This window comes from Oreochromis aureus, linkage group 14, assembly GCF_013358895.1.
Source record: "Oreochromis aureus strain Israel breed Guangdong linkage group 14, ZZ_aureus, whole genome shotgun sequence".
Lineage (NCBI taxonomy): Eukaryota > Metazoa > Chordata > Actinopteri > Cichliformes > Cichlidae > Oreochromis > Oreochromis aureus.
In genome coordinates this window covers 1,794,276-1,810,654 of record NC_052955.1, presented here as the reverse complement: position 1 = coordinate 1,810,654, position 16,379 = coordinate 1,794,276, and the positions used below count along the sequence as shown (strand labels likewise).

General features: G+C 45.8%; 1 protein-coding gene across 1 annotated transcript; it reads left to right on the top strand.

Moving 5' to 3' along the window:
* Nucleotides 1–11,364: 11,364 nt before the first annotated feature.
* Nucleotides 11,365–14,902, top strand: sst1.1 (somatostatin 1, tandem duplicate 1). The gene is made up of 2 exons (XM_031751867.2): nt 11,365–11,526; nt 14,512–14,902. The coding sequence occupies exons 1-2, from the start codon at nt 11,386–11,388 to the stop codon at nt 14,728–14,730; spliced, it is 360 nt and encodes a 119-aa protein (XP_031607727.1). The 5' UTR covers nt 11,365–11,385; the 3' UTR covers nt 14,731–14,902.
* The last annotated feature ends 1,477 nt before the right edge of the window (nt 14,903–16,379 follow it).

Here is a 16,379-nt window from a genome sequence, read left to right as displayed (position 1 = left end):
GTCTGTGTCCCTGCCTTCTCTGTCTGTCCGAACTGTGAACACACATCCAGCTGTGCAGCAGCTGTTAGCATCCTGACGACAGACTCCAGCATGCGTGACCGGGAGGAGCAGTGGGAGCACTGGGAGCGATCGGTGTGTTTGTGTGGAAACAGCAGCAGGCCTCAGTGTTTGAACAAAGAGCGAAAGGGGCGAGTCTAATTAACCTTTAATGGAGAGCAGAGAGAGAGAGCAAATATTGGCTGAAGGCATTAAACGGCTGAGAGAGAGTCGGAGTCATTACAGGCAGACACTTTAGTCCATTAAAGGGCACAACATCACTCACACACATCTTTGAAAGATTCACACTAATGCGCACACTCAAGCCCCGCCCTCTTCCTGAACATAAGCCACCGATTGGCTGCTCGTGTTTCACTCGAGGACTTCGGGAGAACGAATACGTCCGCTGTTATTTCAGCGTCTCAGACACCGATCTGAGGCGAGGTCACGTCAGCAGAGCGAAGGTCACATTTACAGCTCGACTCATGTCTGTGATGTCTGATCTGTGCTGGCCTTTAATTATTACACAGAACGTGACGACCACATAAAAGAGCGAACGCTCTCACTCTTCTCCAACGTACTGACGTCTGCCCAACCTCCTTACAGCTGCAGGTGTGAACAAACTCGATCTGTTGAACTAACAGCAAACAGGTCGTTTGCTCTTCTTCACTGCAGTAAAAATAAGAGCCCAAAGATAAGAGGAGGATGCAGGACAGGAGGAAGGTGAACCTGCTGCACACGGCAAGCTGAGGGGCCATGTTTCTGATCCACAGACCTCGTGCTGCGAGGCCACTGTGGTACGTCTGTGGTGCTGAGGTAACTTTCAGGTTGTTTCACCACAGCGCATTCACAAGACACTTTATTATGTACACCTTGCTACCACTAGGTTGGGCTCCCTTTGGCACAGATTGAATAAGGTGCTGGAAACACTGCATCAGGTTATGATAGCTTGCTGCTATAGTGCTGCATCCATCACATGACTGTCCGCTTCCTCCTGATGGTGCTCTGCTGAGCTGTGACTGTGGAGGCCGTGGGAGTGCAGTGAACGCATCGTCAGGTCTGAGAAACCCATTTGATCTGAGCTTTGAGACGTGCTGCAGTCAAAGTCACTTAAACCCTCTTTCTTCATGATGAACGCCTGCGTGACTAAACGGGCTGAATAGATGAAAGGCAGTGGAGTAGCTGTACCTAATGAAGTGGCTGGTTAACGTGCACTCTCCATCATAGCCCAAACTTCACGTGGCCGATGAGAGCCTGGGCCTGCACGACTCACAGGAAGTCAGCATTATGTGTTTACAGAGAAAAACCTCTGTGAGGCCATCAGCCTGAGAGCGTCTGTGAGCTCAGCAGGGGTCAGGGCTGGTGGTGAGTACGAGGAAACTCAGAGGAGGAAGGACGGCGTGTTTGTTTGCTGCAAAATTAAAAAGTGAAGCCACGCTGCAGGTGCTTCTCTTTTATTCTTCAGGCTTTTGTTGGATTAAACAGCCTCTGCACACACGCACTCAGCCTGGTTTATTCAAATATGAGATAAACGTGGGTGAATAATGAGGATTTTTCAAAACTAATAATCAAGACAACAGCTTCAGCACCACAAAACACCACCAATTACATCCTGAATGATGCTCAGGAAGAAACCCGGCAAATCGTTTAAGGAGGAGCTGAGCGGGAACAGATTCAGCTGATTTATAATCAGCGGGATAAATTATCTCCCGTATACATGCGTTACATGCAGCTCCTTCTGTCTGAGTGTGTGTGAGAGTGTGTGTGTGTGAGAGTGTGTGTGTGTGTGTGACAGTGTGTGTGTGTGAGAGTGTGTGTGTGTGTGAGTCAGGGGCTGAGGAAGAACTCGGTCTAATGAGTAAAAGTTTAAAATAAAATGCAAACAGCTGTGTGACTCCTGCAGCTGGAGAAATGGAAAATAACTGAAAACAGATTAACAGATGTTATCAGGTGGAGCAGAGTGTGTGTGTGTGTGTGTGTGTGTGTGTGTGTGTGTGTGTGTGTGTGTGTGTGTGTGTGTGTGTGTGTGTGTGTTTGTGTGTGTGTGTGTGTGTGTGTGTTATCTCTGCCCGTCAGCTGGGTGGAAACAGCCTCTGTGTGTTTCCACGGTGATGAATGAATGAACCATCGCCCACGATGGTCTGATTCCCGCTGACCCGCCCTTCAGCAAGGCACCGGCGCTTTAGCATCCACTCAGATTCTCATCAGGTCAGTGATGGAGGATGAAAATATTCCAAAATCCATAAAATAAACAAAGAAGAAAGACAAAAGCAACGAGTGACAGAATTAACGGGAGCCCCGCCCCCCGGGGTGGCGTTGACTGCGTGTTTATATCGTGTAGATGTGTGTACACCGAGTCACAGTGATGTAATCAGGAGGAAGTGACAGTATGATCGTGGTTTCAGTGAAGGTCTGGCCTTCATCAGGTTTCACAGGCTGGCTGACATCACCACAGTGACTGAGTACCTCCTAACAGAGTATTTACAGACGAGTCTCACGTCATTATGACTTCATCTGAGAGATGATTGTGAAGAAAAACACACAGGATATGTTTGTCCAAACGTTACAGGACATTAATCGTCCCTGACTTTACTCTGTGAACGTCTCACGCAGCTCAGGCTGAGCAGCACAGAAACACCAGTTTATCAAAAGTGTCATTAAAAATGAAAACAGTATAAAACTGAAACAATATGAGATTAAACTGATTTCTACTCAGATGATAACCACTGTAAAAATGTAGCTTATCATCCTTGTTGACCTTTGGGTTTGACACCAAACACCTCAGCTTTTAAATCAACCAACATTTTCCCGATAACTTCCTCATTTCCTGGTTTTTCACTGGTTGCATCTCCTGACATGAAACTGCAGCAGCCCACACCCTCATCTATAAGAGACAGCTCCAAAACACCGTGCGCAGCCCCGAGGAGGCCGCAGGCACGATGAACGACCCTGTTCACTCTCCTCTGTGTTATTTTGGACATCAGTTTGTTGTTTATTGAAATTAACAGCTTTTAAACTCGTGGTATTCATTTTGATTCTTTAATCTAAATTATTTATTACATAAAAAACACAACATATAAAAATGAAATCAAGTCACAGTGCTTTATTTTTAATTTATTGTCATTTTAATCTAAACTAAATAAAACCGAGCAAAGACGTGAGCGACTCCCGGGGTCAGCTGGATGCTGCGTTATTGGATACTTTGTAATTCCCGTTATGATACTGAGAGTTTAATGTGTGATATCAACAAACAAGCAAACATCAACATCATCACTCTTCCACAAACAATAAATTCAAATCTCGACACATCATTAAAGAAGAACATTTTTATTTCACCCTTTAAATTTAATCACACACTGAAAGCGAAATAAAAAAAAAATGGAAATAACAGAAGAAGAAGAATCACGTGACCGACGGAGCAGCCGGGGGCGGGATTATGAAGAGCCCTTGATGTGATTCGTTTGTCTTTGGTTTCCTCTGACAAATGACTTCAATCACTCGCGTGCTGTTTGGACGATCGTCATGTGACGCATTCAGGCGACGTCTGTAAGTTATAGCGACAAAAAAGGGGGGTTACACACTGTGAACGGGCTCTGTGGTGCATGAGACCCGGGGACAGTATCCACTCTGGGATCACCCCACTGCACTAAAATGTGTGTGTGTGTGTGTGTGTGTGTGCGTGCGTGTGTGGGAGAGCCACGTTCATTAAACACTGAGTTACCAATCAGAGGGCTGGATTCACCTCTGAGGTTTGTCCTGGTCTGTCCTTTTCCTTGTCTCCTTGCACTCTATTTCATTTCCTTTTTTCCTTGTCACTTTTCCTCTACTGTTTTTTTCTTTCCTTCTCTGAGTCGTTTCCGTCTCCTTGTTTCCTTTCATTTTCCTCTCGCTTCTCTTTTTTCTTCATGTCCTCTGCTCTTTTTTTATTTCTTTCCATTGTTTCCTCTTCCTTTCTTACCCTTCCTTGTTTCCTCAGCAGCTCTTTATTTTCTATGCTTTATTCAATTGTTTCCTTTCTGCTCTTTTTGTTTCCTCGCCTCATCACCTTGTCCTCCCTCTCGTCCTCTTTTTCCACTCTTCTTACGTCTCCTTCTTGTCCTCTTTCCTCATTTCCTATTTCCTTTCATTCCCGTTTCCCAGTTTCTCCTTATTTCCTTTTCGTTCCCTGCCTCCTCTACCTCTGTTGTTTCCTTATCTCCTCGTCCTCTCTCTTGATGTCCTCTTTGGTCTTATCTTCTTAATCCCCCCCCCAAATTTCTCTTCATTTCCTACATTCTTGCGGTTATAATCTCCTCTCCCCTTGTGTTTGCTCGTGTCTCCTTGTCTCCTTCATCCTTTCTGTTCTTGGCTCCTTGCTCTGACTCTCTAATTTCCTGTTAAGTCGTTCTCTGTCAGTTTAAAGCGCTCTCCCAGAATCCCGCTGGGGAGACGCACGATGTGTGCTGACCTGCTAATTATGTGGACGACAGAAATCAGTGTGTGTGTGTGTGTGTGTGTGTGTGTGTGTGTGTGTGTGTGTGTGTCACACGCCTGCTGTGTTTCTGCTCATTGATTAGTCCAGACTGACAGACAAATTCACCTCCAGCCGAGTGTCTGATTGGTCGGCCTGCAGCGAGGCGTTTTATTGGTCCGCTCCCCCGCGGGGTGTCGGTGTGAAGCTGAACCCCCACCACCCCTGCGCCGGCTGGACCTTTGAACCCATTAAAGGTGTGATTCACACATATTTCTATGTTTATTATGTGAGGAAGGCGAGGACGGGAACAACGACAGAGTCAACCTGACATTAAACATCAGGAAATTTCCATCAGTGCAGGATTTGAAAACCAGGAAGTTCCAACATCATGCCATAAAATTAAAAAAAACTTATACGATTTAAATTCAGGGGCTCATCTCTCCTCACCTGCTCCACCCACTCCCACTTCCCCATCCTCCAGTCAGGATCTCTCAGTGCAAAGAACTGAGACTGTGTTGTAACAATGTGAATGCTGTACAGGAAACACAATACTACCAAAAGTATTCACTCACTCATCCAAATCATTGAATTCAGGTGTTCCAGTTGCTTCCATGGCCTCAGGTGTAGGCGTGCAGACTGCTTCTACTAACGTTTGTGTGACAGTGTTCAGTTGTCAGGGTCTTCTTCTGTGGTTTTCAGCTGTAGTCAGCTGAGGAGGTGGCAGGATATGACTTCACAAACAACGTGTTTCGTCTTTTCTCTTTCACAATAAAACTACAGGAATTCATAGAGAAGAATGGAAACGTGGTCGTTTTGAAGCTTTGAGCTTGTATTTAAAGTTCCTCACAGACATGGAGAGGTGAGTTTGGCAAAGCGTTTAGAAATCCTCAGGTAAGTGTGGTTCAGGTTCAGGTGAACGGCTAGTTTTTACTTGTTGCTAACTCGACTTTTTACATAGTTCATAGGGCAGGTTGACTTTTCCAGTTCTCATTGGAATTAAAAATAAAATCCCTAAAGTGCCTAAGCTGTAACACAGACTGCATGAAAGCTAGCCCAATTATTTCTGAAGCAGCAGATAAGAGAAAATCTTACTGCTAAAACAAGTTTCCACTCAGACCGAATGACGAGGGGGAGTGTCTCGTTTCTGTTATTTAAAATGATAATAGAGTCAAGTGAGTGAACGACTCCATGCTTTTATTGCTACAGGTTATCCAGATCATGGTGGCAGCAGTTGACACAGAGATGCACAGACTTCCCTCTCCACCTCCTCCAGCTCTTCCAGGGTGACAACAGGGCATTCCCAAGCCAGCTGAGAGATGTAATCTCCCCAGCGCCTCCTGGTTCTGCCCCGGGGCCTCTCCTGCAGTGTCTGGCCAAACTCACCTAGGGTTGCAAAGCAGCTTGCAGAGGCAGTGGTAGACAGGCTAAAGCATGATTTATGGATGATTATAAGCAGAGGCTCCAGAAACAGACTTATGTGCAGTCCAATAAAAAACTGCAAATTCATAGCTGGATGCATGCACGCTGAATGCTGACTGGTTGAAAAGTCAAAATATCAAGTGTGGCTGCAGTGAAGAGTTTCCACACTCAGCCTTACCGAGAAACATTCTTCAGCCTTTAATGTTATTTTAATGTTCTAAGGACCTGACACACCAACAACATGCAGGCGTGAGTCTGCACAGCTCGCTGTAGCACCTGCAGATTACCGACCTACAGCCACGCATGCCGCGCTTCTGCGGCTGAGCTTCTCTTCACAGGCTGAGCTCTGCGAACACGCTGAATGTATCAGCTGGACTTAATACTGCACACCGGTCGGGGGAAATCATTTGCATCATATTTATGTGAGAGCAGAGATGAATCAGCCTCTGCTAGTCTGTAAGTTGCTGGTCCACAGGGCACGGGTTCACACAGCGTGCAGGAAGTGAAGACCTGAATTTATTTATCCAATGTTTCCCAGCTGGGATGTTCTGATGCTCAGTGCAGGCTGTTTAAATGTGTATGAGGTCGGTTCATTGTGCTGTCGCACACATGACAATATCTGATTTGTTGTTTTTATTGTGTCTGAATAATTTCGCCTGAGCAGACATGAAAATAAAATCAGAGACACGATGCTCCAAATTGAGACTGTGCAGAGGGAAGCGGACGAATCGCAGCAGGCCATTAATCCACAGCTGTGCGTCTGTGCAGCTCGCCGCCTCGCTCTGTCTCTCCGTCAGCCTGTCGTCCTCTAACTCGCACCAACAGGCCGAACCAATCAGCTGTCACGACAGGAAGCTGCTGTGATCCGAATACTCACAGAGGCTTTTCTCCGTGACCGTGTTGGACAGGTGTGGAAAGTGTCCTGTCGGTCGCCGTTAGCATTCTGACGGCTGAAGCTGTCGGCACGCGCTCCTGTGAGGCGTGCTGGACGTATCGATGACAGACGACCTCTGGAGGTCAGAAAATCTGAAAATTTTCATCTGTTTGTGCATCTCTGTCATAAAGCCGAAATCGTTCTTTGTTGTTGTCTTGAACTTCCTGCCCTGAAGACCTGAATCCATATGAGATCCTCATCACCTCGTATGAGTCAGGACGCTGTCTGAAATAAATGCAGTGATTTTATCATAAATTCAGATTTTATTCATAACAGAACATAAAAACATATAAAATGTGGAAACTGTGAAAATGAACAACTGTGATAAAAATATGAGCTCCTTGTAAACATGATGGCAGCGACACGTCTGTAAAAGTAGGACAGGTCCATGTTTGCTCTGTAACATCAGTCTGTGATGGTCTGATGGAGGATTCCAGCTGCTCAGCAGTCCTGGCTCTGCTTCGTCCTCGTGTTGCTTTCATGATGCTCCAGATGTTGTCAGCTGGTCAGAGGTCTGGACTGCAGGCGGCCGGTTCAGGGCGGACTTTGCTCCTGCTCTTTAGCCCGAGTTTGGATGGATCTGACCTCAGATCAGTTTTTAAAGGAGCTTCTCTGTATGATTTAGCAGTAACCTGCACGCTGGTTTCTCGAAGAGTTCCTGAGTGCGTGCACTGATGTTTTAATGCAGCGCTGCTGACGGTTGCAGTTATCGGCCTCGTCCCTGCGCACACAGACTCCTCCAGGTTCTCCGAGTATGCTGATGGTGACATGTGCTGTGGATGTTCACAGTGAAACTGTTCCACAGTATTTCACAGATGGTGGATGTCTGCCCGTCTTTACACCTGAGAAACCCCGCCTCTTTAAGACACTCGTTTTATACCCGATCATGTGACTGACCTGCTGCCAGATGTTTCTGTTTAGCATCTCTTACTTTTCCAGATTCTTGTTGACCCGCCTCGACTTTATTGAGACTTTTATTAACATTGAATTCAAAATGAACTCATATTTTGTTTATTAAAAATCTGACATGTTGTTTATGTTCTGTTGTGAATGAAATGTGTGTTTATGAGAATTGCAGTCGTTTCGTTGTGTTGTTATTTACGTTTGAGCCAGGATGTGGAGGTTACGCTCACAGGAAGTAGCGCTCATTGTGGGTGTGATCGGTTTCCTCTCGTGCTTGGATCAGAGCTCAGCTCTCATCAGACAGATGGAGCCTCAAATGTTGAGCGTTTGATGAACAATAACAAACACACTGAATGTGTTTTTGTCATTTCTGAAATGTTAGCATCATTTTTAGTCCCACTCCAAAGTTTGGGGTCACTGAGAAACGTCCTTGTTTTTGAAAGAAAAGCACATTTGCTTTTACTTAAAACAACATTAAATTAATCAGAAATGCTCTGACAATTAGTGATTAATGAAATTATTAAAGGTGAACAATAGTAATACCTGCGTGGGTGTAGAACGGCTCTTTTCCAGCAAATGTCACTGCCGAGCTCCAGCATCACACGTGTGAGGAGACGGGCTGACTGCAGTCATGTGAGCGCCGCTGCAAACACACTCAACGAAGTTTAAAGAAGAGCAAATGTCCCCGGCGTGAGTGTTTCAGAGTACGGCTTCGGTTCAGGCAGGTCAGCGTCCAGGTCGACAGATTTCCAGCCGATCAGCTGATCTCCAACAGTGACGCCGTGGAGCTCCGACCTCGGCCCGTCAGTCCAAACACCCACTCGTTATGAAGAAGCACCTGATTCGCTGTGTTCATGTTTCTGTGCATCAGCACTTTGACACTGATCTGTGTTTCATCTTCCTTCATTCACCCCAACCTGGCCCCGCCCCTCCCTGAGCCTGGTTCTGCCAGAGGTTTCTTCCTGTTAAAGGAGAGTTTTTCCTTCCCACTGTCCTGCCTCACAGGGGTCATCTGGTTATTGTGGTTTCTCTGTATTATCGTAGAGTCTTTACCTTACAGCATAAAGTGCCTTGAAACAGCTGCTGTTGTGATTTTGTGCTGAACAAACTGAATTGACCTAAAAACCACAACCCTGACCCTGACCCTGACCCTGGTCCCGGCCCTGACCCTGACTCTGACCCCGGTCCCGGCTCTGACCCTGACTCTGACCCCAGTCCCGGCCCTGGTCATATGTAACTTGAGTTTATTAAACTGTAATCTGTGAAAAAATAAAATAGTAAAATAAAATAAAATAGTTAGAGGTGCCAGTGAGCTCAGAGGTCATTAAAGAGGTAACTGCTCTTCCTCAGCGATGATGCCCTGAGGTCTGACCTGCCACCAGGTCGTATCAAAGGAAGTGTCCCTGAGCCAGTCACAGAGCACCAGTCTGACCCCTTCATCACCAGCGGTGGCCGTGTGTGCACGGTCATGTTTCAGGTTTTTCTGCTGCAGTATTAAAACAGAAAAATGAGGCTGTGAGGGGAGCAGCAAACAGCAAAGCGACGCTCGTGCTCGCAGGGCGGAGGTGTGATTAGCGTCTGCAGTTTAACAGCAGGACGCTGTTGGTGGAAAGAGCCTCACTGCTGCGACTGAAGCTTCATTACTGAGACTCCCACAGATCTGAGCACATTAGGACCTCGACAGAGTCAAACGTGAGCTCGCAGTCACGACGGGCCAAAGAGCCGCTCGAGCTCTGCAATTAAACCCAAATGCAAAGCTGAGCCCATGAAATGAACATATTTCCTCTGCCTGTACGTCTGCACTGCATCACGTCAACGTCGGATCAGTTCTCACACCGAAACTAAAGTAAAACAGCCTCAACACACGACACACGAGCTCATCACATGTCAGCTGACTTACAGGTACAAACTGTACCACACAGATTTCAGCGGTGCGCACAAAGACTCCGATTACCACTCAGCTGTGAGTGTCAACAGGTAAATGGTTTTTCATTGACAGACCTGCAGGCAGCAGCACGATGATGCGCTCGGTGTGAGGAGGGCGGAATAGTTATTTCAAACCAGAGCTGATGCTTCACTGAGCACACGACATTTATCAGCAAATTGAGTCAGAGATGGAAGAACGAGAAGAAAGAGACGTGGCAGGAACAGTTACCTCACGCTCACCTGGACCCTAAAAATAATCAAATCAAATAAGCATCAGCCAGAGCATCATCCTGCTCGCCATCTCACCAGGTACACTAACACACGAGTGCTCGGTGAAACAATGAGTAAAGCTAGACTGAAGTAAAAATGAAAACTAGCTTACAAAACTACTTAAACTGAAGTAAAAATGTGCAGAAAATGTCTTCAGCTTTAGTCTCTACCAAGCAGCCGGACAAATGAAGGCTGCAGTTCCTTCAACGTCCAGCAGAGGCAGCAGTGAGTCAGTCGCACAGACTCCCATGTTAATAAACCTGTTTACAGTCTGTCCATCCATCTATTCGTTTACGCTTATCCTTTTCAGGGTCGTGGGGAGGTGGAGCCTATCCCAGCTGTCTTAGGTTGAGAGGCGGGGTACACCCTGGACAGGTCGCCAGTCTGTTGCGTCTGTTGTGTTTTGTGTACTTTTACTGTGATCTGAGTACTGAAATTAAGTTGACCGTGGAGTGGGGTGCACATGGATTACGGGTGTGTACTGAAGAGGTTTCTGGGGTCTGTTACCTTGTTGCCATGGCGATGCCAGGTAGATGAGAGGACGCTACAGTTTAATATGTGAATATTTATATTTCGGGTCTTGGGCAGAGGGGTGTGCGTTTGCTGAGTGGGCATGCAGGGCTGCAGGCTGTTTCATCATCACATCATTGAGACTGTGATGATGTCACCCACACGCCTCTGACCAACCAACAAACACCATCAGCCCCCCGACACCCCCGAAACCAAGTGTGGCTCTTTGTTTTTAATGTGAACAACACATTCAGCCATTTATGTCAGTGTTCACAGAAATACCTCAGAAAACTGAAATGATCTGTTCATGATGACATCATCACACATCATCCGTTGAAGCTCACGCGCTCTCGCTGCAGGATCCTCCTGAACGACAGGCGTCGCCACTGTGGAGCAAACATGAGCGCCGACACAGGAGGAGAAAACATCAGCGCTGCAGACAGAGGAGGCTCTCTCCACAAAGTTTCATCTCCTGTTTACTCTCTGAGCTCCTCTCTGCTGCCCCCCTCCTTTGGTGGCACCCCAGATTTTGCAGACACTTCCTGTGAATCACACAACATCAGTGACTTTAAGAACGAGGCTCGTGGTTCCGTCTCTTCGTTGACGTATGTTTCAGGCGACCATATTTGACAACAGCACGATCAAACTGGAAATTCTGGCCCCCGTTTGGTCCCCTATGACAACATTCTGGACACGCTCCTGTCCGCGAGCCTCCGGCTGAGAAACAAAGTGAGTGGGAGGGAGGGGAAGAATTTGAAATCGGCTCATTTCACTAAACATCATCATCATCATCAGTCACCCCCCCCTCCCCACCCATCACCAAACCCACCCGACCGCCCTGGGCAATGACGTCAGTGGGGCTTTAAAAGAGCCGCTGTGACGGGACAGAAGCAGAAGATCCTCCGAGCCGCAGACAGACAGACACGTGACGAAGATGAACTCCTCCTCGCGCCTCCGCTGCCTCCTCCTGCTCCTCGTCTCCCTCACCGCCTCCATCAGCTGCACCTCCGCCGCGCAGAGAGACTCCAAACTCCGCCTGTTGCTGCACCGGACCCCGCTGCTGGGCTCCAAACAGGTCCGACACGCACACACGCACGCGCGCACACGCACACATTTAATTTGATTTCAAAAAATCTATTTGAACTTTAATCGGAGTCTAAAAAAGTTTGGAAATGATTTTCTGTGAAAGTTTTGTAGAAAAATTAAAAACTGCAGCAAAAAAGTTTTAATGTATTAAATGTAATGAGTTAGAAACAGTTTGGACTGCAAACGTGTAGGAAACATCACAGAGTGAAGACGAGGCTGAATATTGTCTTTATGAATGAACAGCCATAAAATGTGACCAATAAATCCACGTCTGTGACGCTGACACCAAATATCCAGGAAACAGCTCCTTAATGAAAAACACAAAAACCTGCAGCTGGTGTAAAAATCACAGTCGTTTGTTCTGTGTTCGTGAACGTTTGAGGGCTTCAGCTCTGATTTCAGCTCCGTCTGTGGAGCCGTTCACTCCTATAAAAGAAATCAGAAGCTGAAAACATCATCATCATCATCATCACTGAATAAAATCAGACAGGAAAGCAAAAGGATGCAAATAAAAGCTTCAGTCTTTATTAAAAACACTGAGCTGACAAACTGAGTGTAAAGGTTTTTTTTAACTTGAAGTTCTCCGAGGCTTTAAATCCTCCAGAGAAAACGTTTCCCTCCATCACAGAGCGCTTCAGCTCCTTTGGCTGAGTCCAGATTCACTTTAACTACACACGTCCTGAACCAGTCTAATACTTGACAAACGAGCTGAAATCACACCTTCTCGGTCTGTGAAGGGTTCCTTTTATTTCTTCATCGTGACCTGCGTGAAGCTCTCCTGACGATGACGAGAGGGCGAGGAAGGTTTGTTTGGCAGCTGTAAATCAGCCGATGATTCATCTCCTCATCGCTCCTTCGTGGATTCTTTATGGTTGAGTCTGTACAGCCCGAGCGACCAATGAAGACAATGTTAGTGCTGTTTAATGTCTCAGATGCTTTCAGCAGCCGCTCGCGTCGTGACTTCAGTCAGAGACGAGGTGAACGTTCTGAAGAAGCTCAAACAGCTTCTTCTTCCATCAGTGAAGGTTTGCAGGACTCTGACACTCTGCTGCTGCTGTGCTCAGCTCTGACATCCACATCCTGACTGATGTTTTCACTTTGGCTCCACATCAGCTGCTTCTTCTGCAGCTCCTCTATGAATGACCTGCTCAGACTTTCAGCTTTCACCCATAAACACGTGAACACTTTACACTCACTTTACATAGAGCGTTCATTTCATCTCAGTGTTATTCGTACAGCACAAGTTCACAACAACAGTCGCCTCCAGGTGCTTCACACTGTAGGCTAAAGCCTCTACAGCAAGAATCAGACGACCCGCGGCGACAATGGGAAGGAAAAACTCCCCTTTAACAGGAAGAAACCAGCAGAGCCAGCGTCGGGGAGGGGCGGACAACGGGGGAAGGTAATGAGGAGAAAGAGAGATGGGCAGAGAGGAGAGGACAAAACTAAAATGTGATGACACACAGCAGGTAGAGATCAGTGTCTGCACAGACGGTTGGTGTTCAGAGAAGGGGCGCGGCACGCTTTTTGAGTAAAATGGAGGACGTCGACCATGAAGACGGCACGCAGACAGGAAATGACGATGGTGTCTGACGTCTGCAGACTCATGACTCACAAATGCTCAGAAACTATTAGACAAAATCTCTTTTTCTTTTTTGATGTATGCAGTTTTCTTCAGCACCCCACAAACTGCTCGGCAGGAAGTGAAGGAGTCACAGCTCACCCTTTCACAATAAAGCTTGAGAGTTTTCAGAGCAGGGCTGCACGCTCCAAACTTGGTTTGTGGTTTTCCGCCCCCTAGAGGTTTAAGTGTGTCAGCATCTTTCTCTGATTGGCTTTAACCTCCTGATGTCCTGCAGGTCACGGCGACACGTTTAGAGGAATGGTCCTTCGGAACAAATTTACAGATTACTGTGATTTGGTTGAAACTTTTAGTATTTAGTTACATTAGATGTTTTCAAAACACAAACCCGTAAAATCTTTAAGAAAAATGTCAAAAACCTGTTTAAACTAAAACTTTAATATTTATCCACCAAATAACAACCTGAACTCGTGTTGTTGTAGCTCGTGTTCCAGCCACACGCTCGACTCTCTGAGACGTCAGAAATTAATAAAGCCAAACATTCAAACACGAAAACAAATGTTTCTGTTCAGAAATGTCAATAACTGTGATTTCACAGCTTAAAAAAAATAAATAAAAATTGTTTGTTTGTTTGTCAAACAGTAAATTCACAAATGAATGAATAATGAAAATGTTTTGTTATTAGCATTGAAAACTACATTGATCATTTTTCAAAACTAATTATTGTAGTAAAAATTTCACTTATAATAAAACAAAACAATTTTTAAAATTTCATTATTATTTCATTTAATTCTCCTCAGGATAGAATTTACAGTAATATATGAATTAGATTTTAAAGATTTGTTTATTAGGTACTAAAACAAACAACCAACATAAACTAATGAAGAAAAAACTCTTCTGAACATCAAAAGCTAAATTTATTTAGGTTTAAACTAAATTGTATTTTATAAATTAGTTTTGCTTTTTTCACAGTGTTGCCACTTTCAGTCAGTTTGTAATTATACATCAAACACAAATAACTTCCTGCTTCATTAAATCACAAACTAAATGTTATTTTTGTGAGAAATGTAAAATCTTCACTTTATCTATTTTTTTACTACTGAATCTGGGTGATGTCACAGACAGGGGATGTCCCTATATGGTCATCGCTGGCAATGAAGCCCCGCCCACCACCTAAAACGAGCAGCTAATAGTTTTTTTCAAAGGTGAGGCGTTAGACAGGTGGGAGATAAAGATCATGCAAAGCTCCCCTCCTCCCTCCATCACAGAGTAAAAACAGGAAACTCGTTTCACTTTAACCAGCCGACGCTGAGCTTTGTTGAGAATGAGCTCTTCACGTTCCCACACTGAGTTATTCGTGTCCGTGTTTTTTTTATCTTGACGTGTTTTCAGGACATGTCGCGGTCCTCGCTGGCGGAGCTGCTCCTCTCTGACCTCCTGCAGGAGGAGAACGAGGCTCTGGAAGAGGAGAACTTCCCTCTGGCTGACGGTGAACCCGAAGACATCCGCGTCGACCTGGAGCGCGCCGCCGGCAGCGGCCCGCTGCTCGCCCCCCGAGAGAGGAAAGCCGGCTGCAAGAACTTCTTCTGGAAGACCTTCACATCCTGCTGAGAGCCTCCTCCTCCGCCTCCCGCTCCTCCCGCTCCTCCTGCTCCTCCTGCTGTACAGAAACACGAGACTGACGTGATTAGTTTGGATGAAGTGTTTTGATTTTTCTGAGCTGATTCTTTCTGAATGTAAACTTGATGAAACTATTTTTAATTGTTGGTTTGAATAAAATCTGTTTGAGACAAACACTCGACCCCGTCTGCTGCTCGGGGGTTGGGGTGGGGGGGGGGGGGTAAACACCTTCATCATGATGAAGAACTGCAGCTTTTATTGAAGCTGATTAATGCCGGGGAGGAAGGGCTGAACAATAAAATAACTTTAATGATGGTTAATAAAGAGAGGAAGGGGCTCCATAGCAACCACAAGAAGGAATATTTAATCAAACTGAGATAACGAATCAGATCCTAAGTTTCCATTTTATTGATCCTCAGAGGCCGGACTGAACGTCACAGCAGAGAAATCAATGAAAATCACCTGTGCAGATGTTCGGGCCATAAGTATGTGGACACGTGTGCACTGACACGGAGGAGAGGAGGGGCTTTAGGTTTTCTTCACCACAGAAATCAATCACTTCACTCAAGGTTCCTTAAAAAGCACATTTCAAGGTCAAACACAATGAGTAGAAAAGCAACTTTTGTCTCTTTTTGTCCAGTTTTAACTTCATTTTTTGCACGTTTTTAATTTCAGGGTGTGAAACATTTAACCACAGAATGACCAAATAACAGAACCTCGGGTTTATATCAGCTGCACGAAGCTTCTGTTCTTCTTCACATCTTTGGCAAAGACTGATTATCACATCTGTCAGCCTTCCAGCAGCCCTGGCGACATTTCCTCGAGCACGCCTGAAAGTGTGGGCTTGGCGTGGCTGAGCGCAGGAAATCTAAATGAGGCCCGACAGACAGACTGGTGTGGAAAAGCGTGTCCACAGTCAGTAACAGAGAAATGAATGCAAACATAATCAGAACACGAGCCTCCAAACACAGAGCCAATAAAGCCCGATGTTCTGTGAACCTGTCCCCAAAACTCTCACCTCCATTTTAATCACAGCAGCTTCTTCAGTGAGCAGCAGCAGGTAGCGTTTTAATTTTCCATTCCAGTTATCTTTACAATCACCGCGTGTCACACCTGAGTACAGGCTATCTAATATGAGCAGCTTTCACACTGTTGCTGAGTTATTTCCACACGTTTGACAGCAGAGACGCTGTGTAATTACTGCCTGCTCTAAATGATGCTGGAGGCAGCGAGGATGGAAATTAAACTCGCTGAAAAACAAGACTCGACTAAAACTTCTGCTCACAACTTCAGCCAGACGCTCTCACACTATTCAAAGACACAGGATTCATCACTGTGTCCATGAACGAATCACTGAAATCAGTATTTATATTTCTGACTACTTCTTACTTTTACTCCCCACATTTTAAAAGCAGGCTCGTTACTTTAGGCCTGATGTGTTTGAGGCAGTGTGAGGCAGTGCTGTTCGTGTGTGAATCACAAGGAGACGTCGCAGCAAAGACGTCACAGAGAGTTTGCTTTGTCTTGGCCCAACACCTGAACGACTGCAGGTGTCTGTACGTTGCGTTTGCGTCAGCGTGGAGCTAACCCTACAGACGAGGAGCGAGCACAAAGGCAGTAACGTTTTTAGGTGTTTCTAT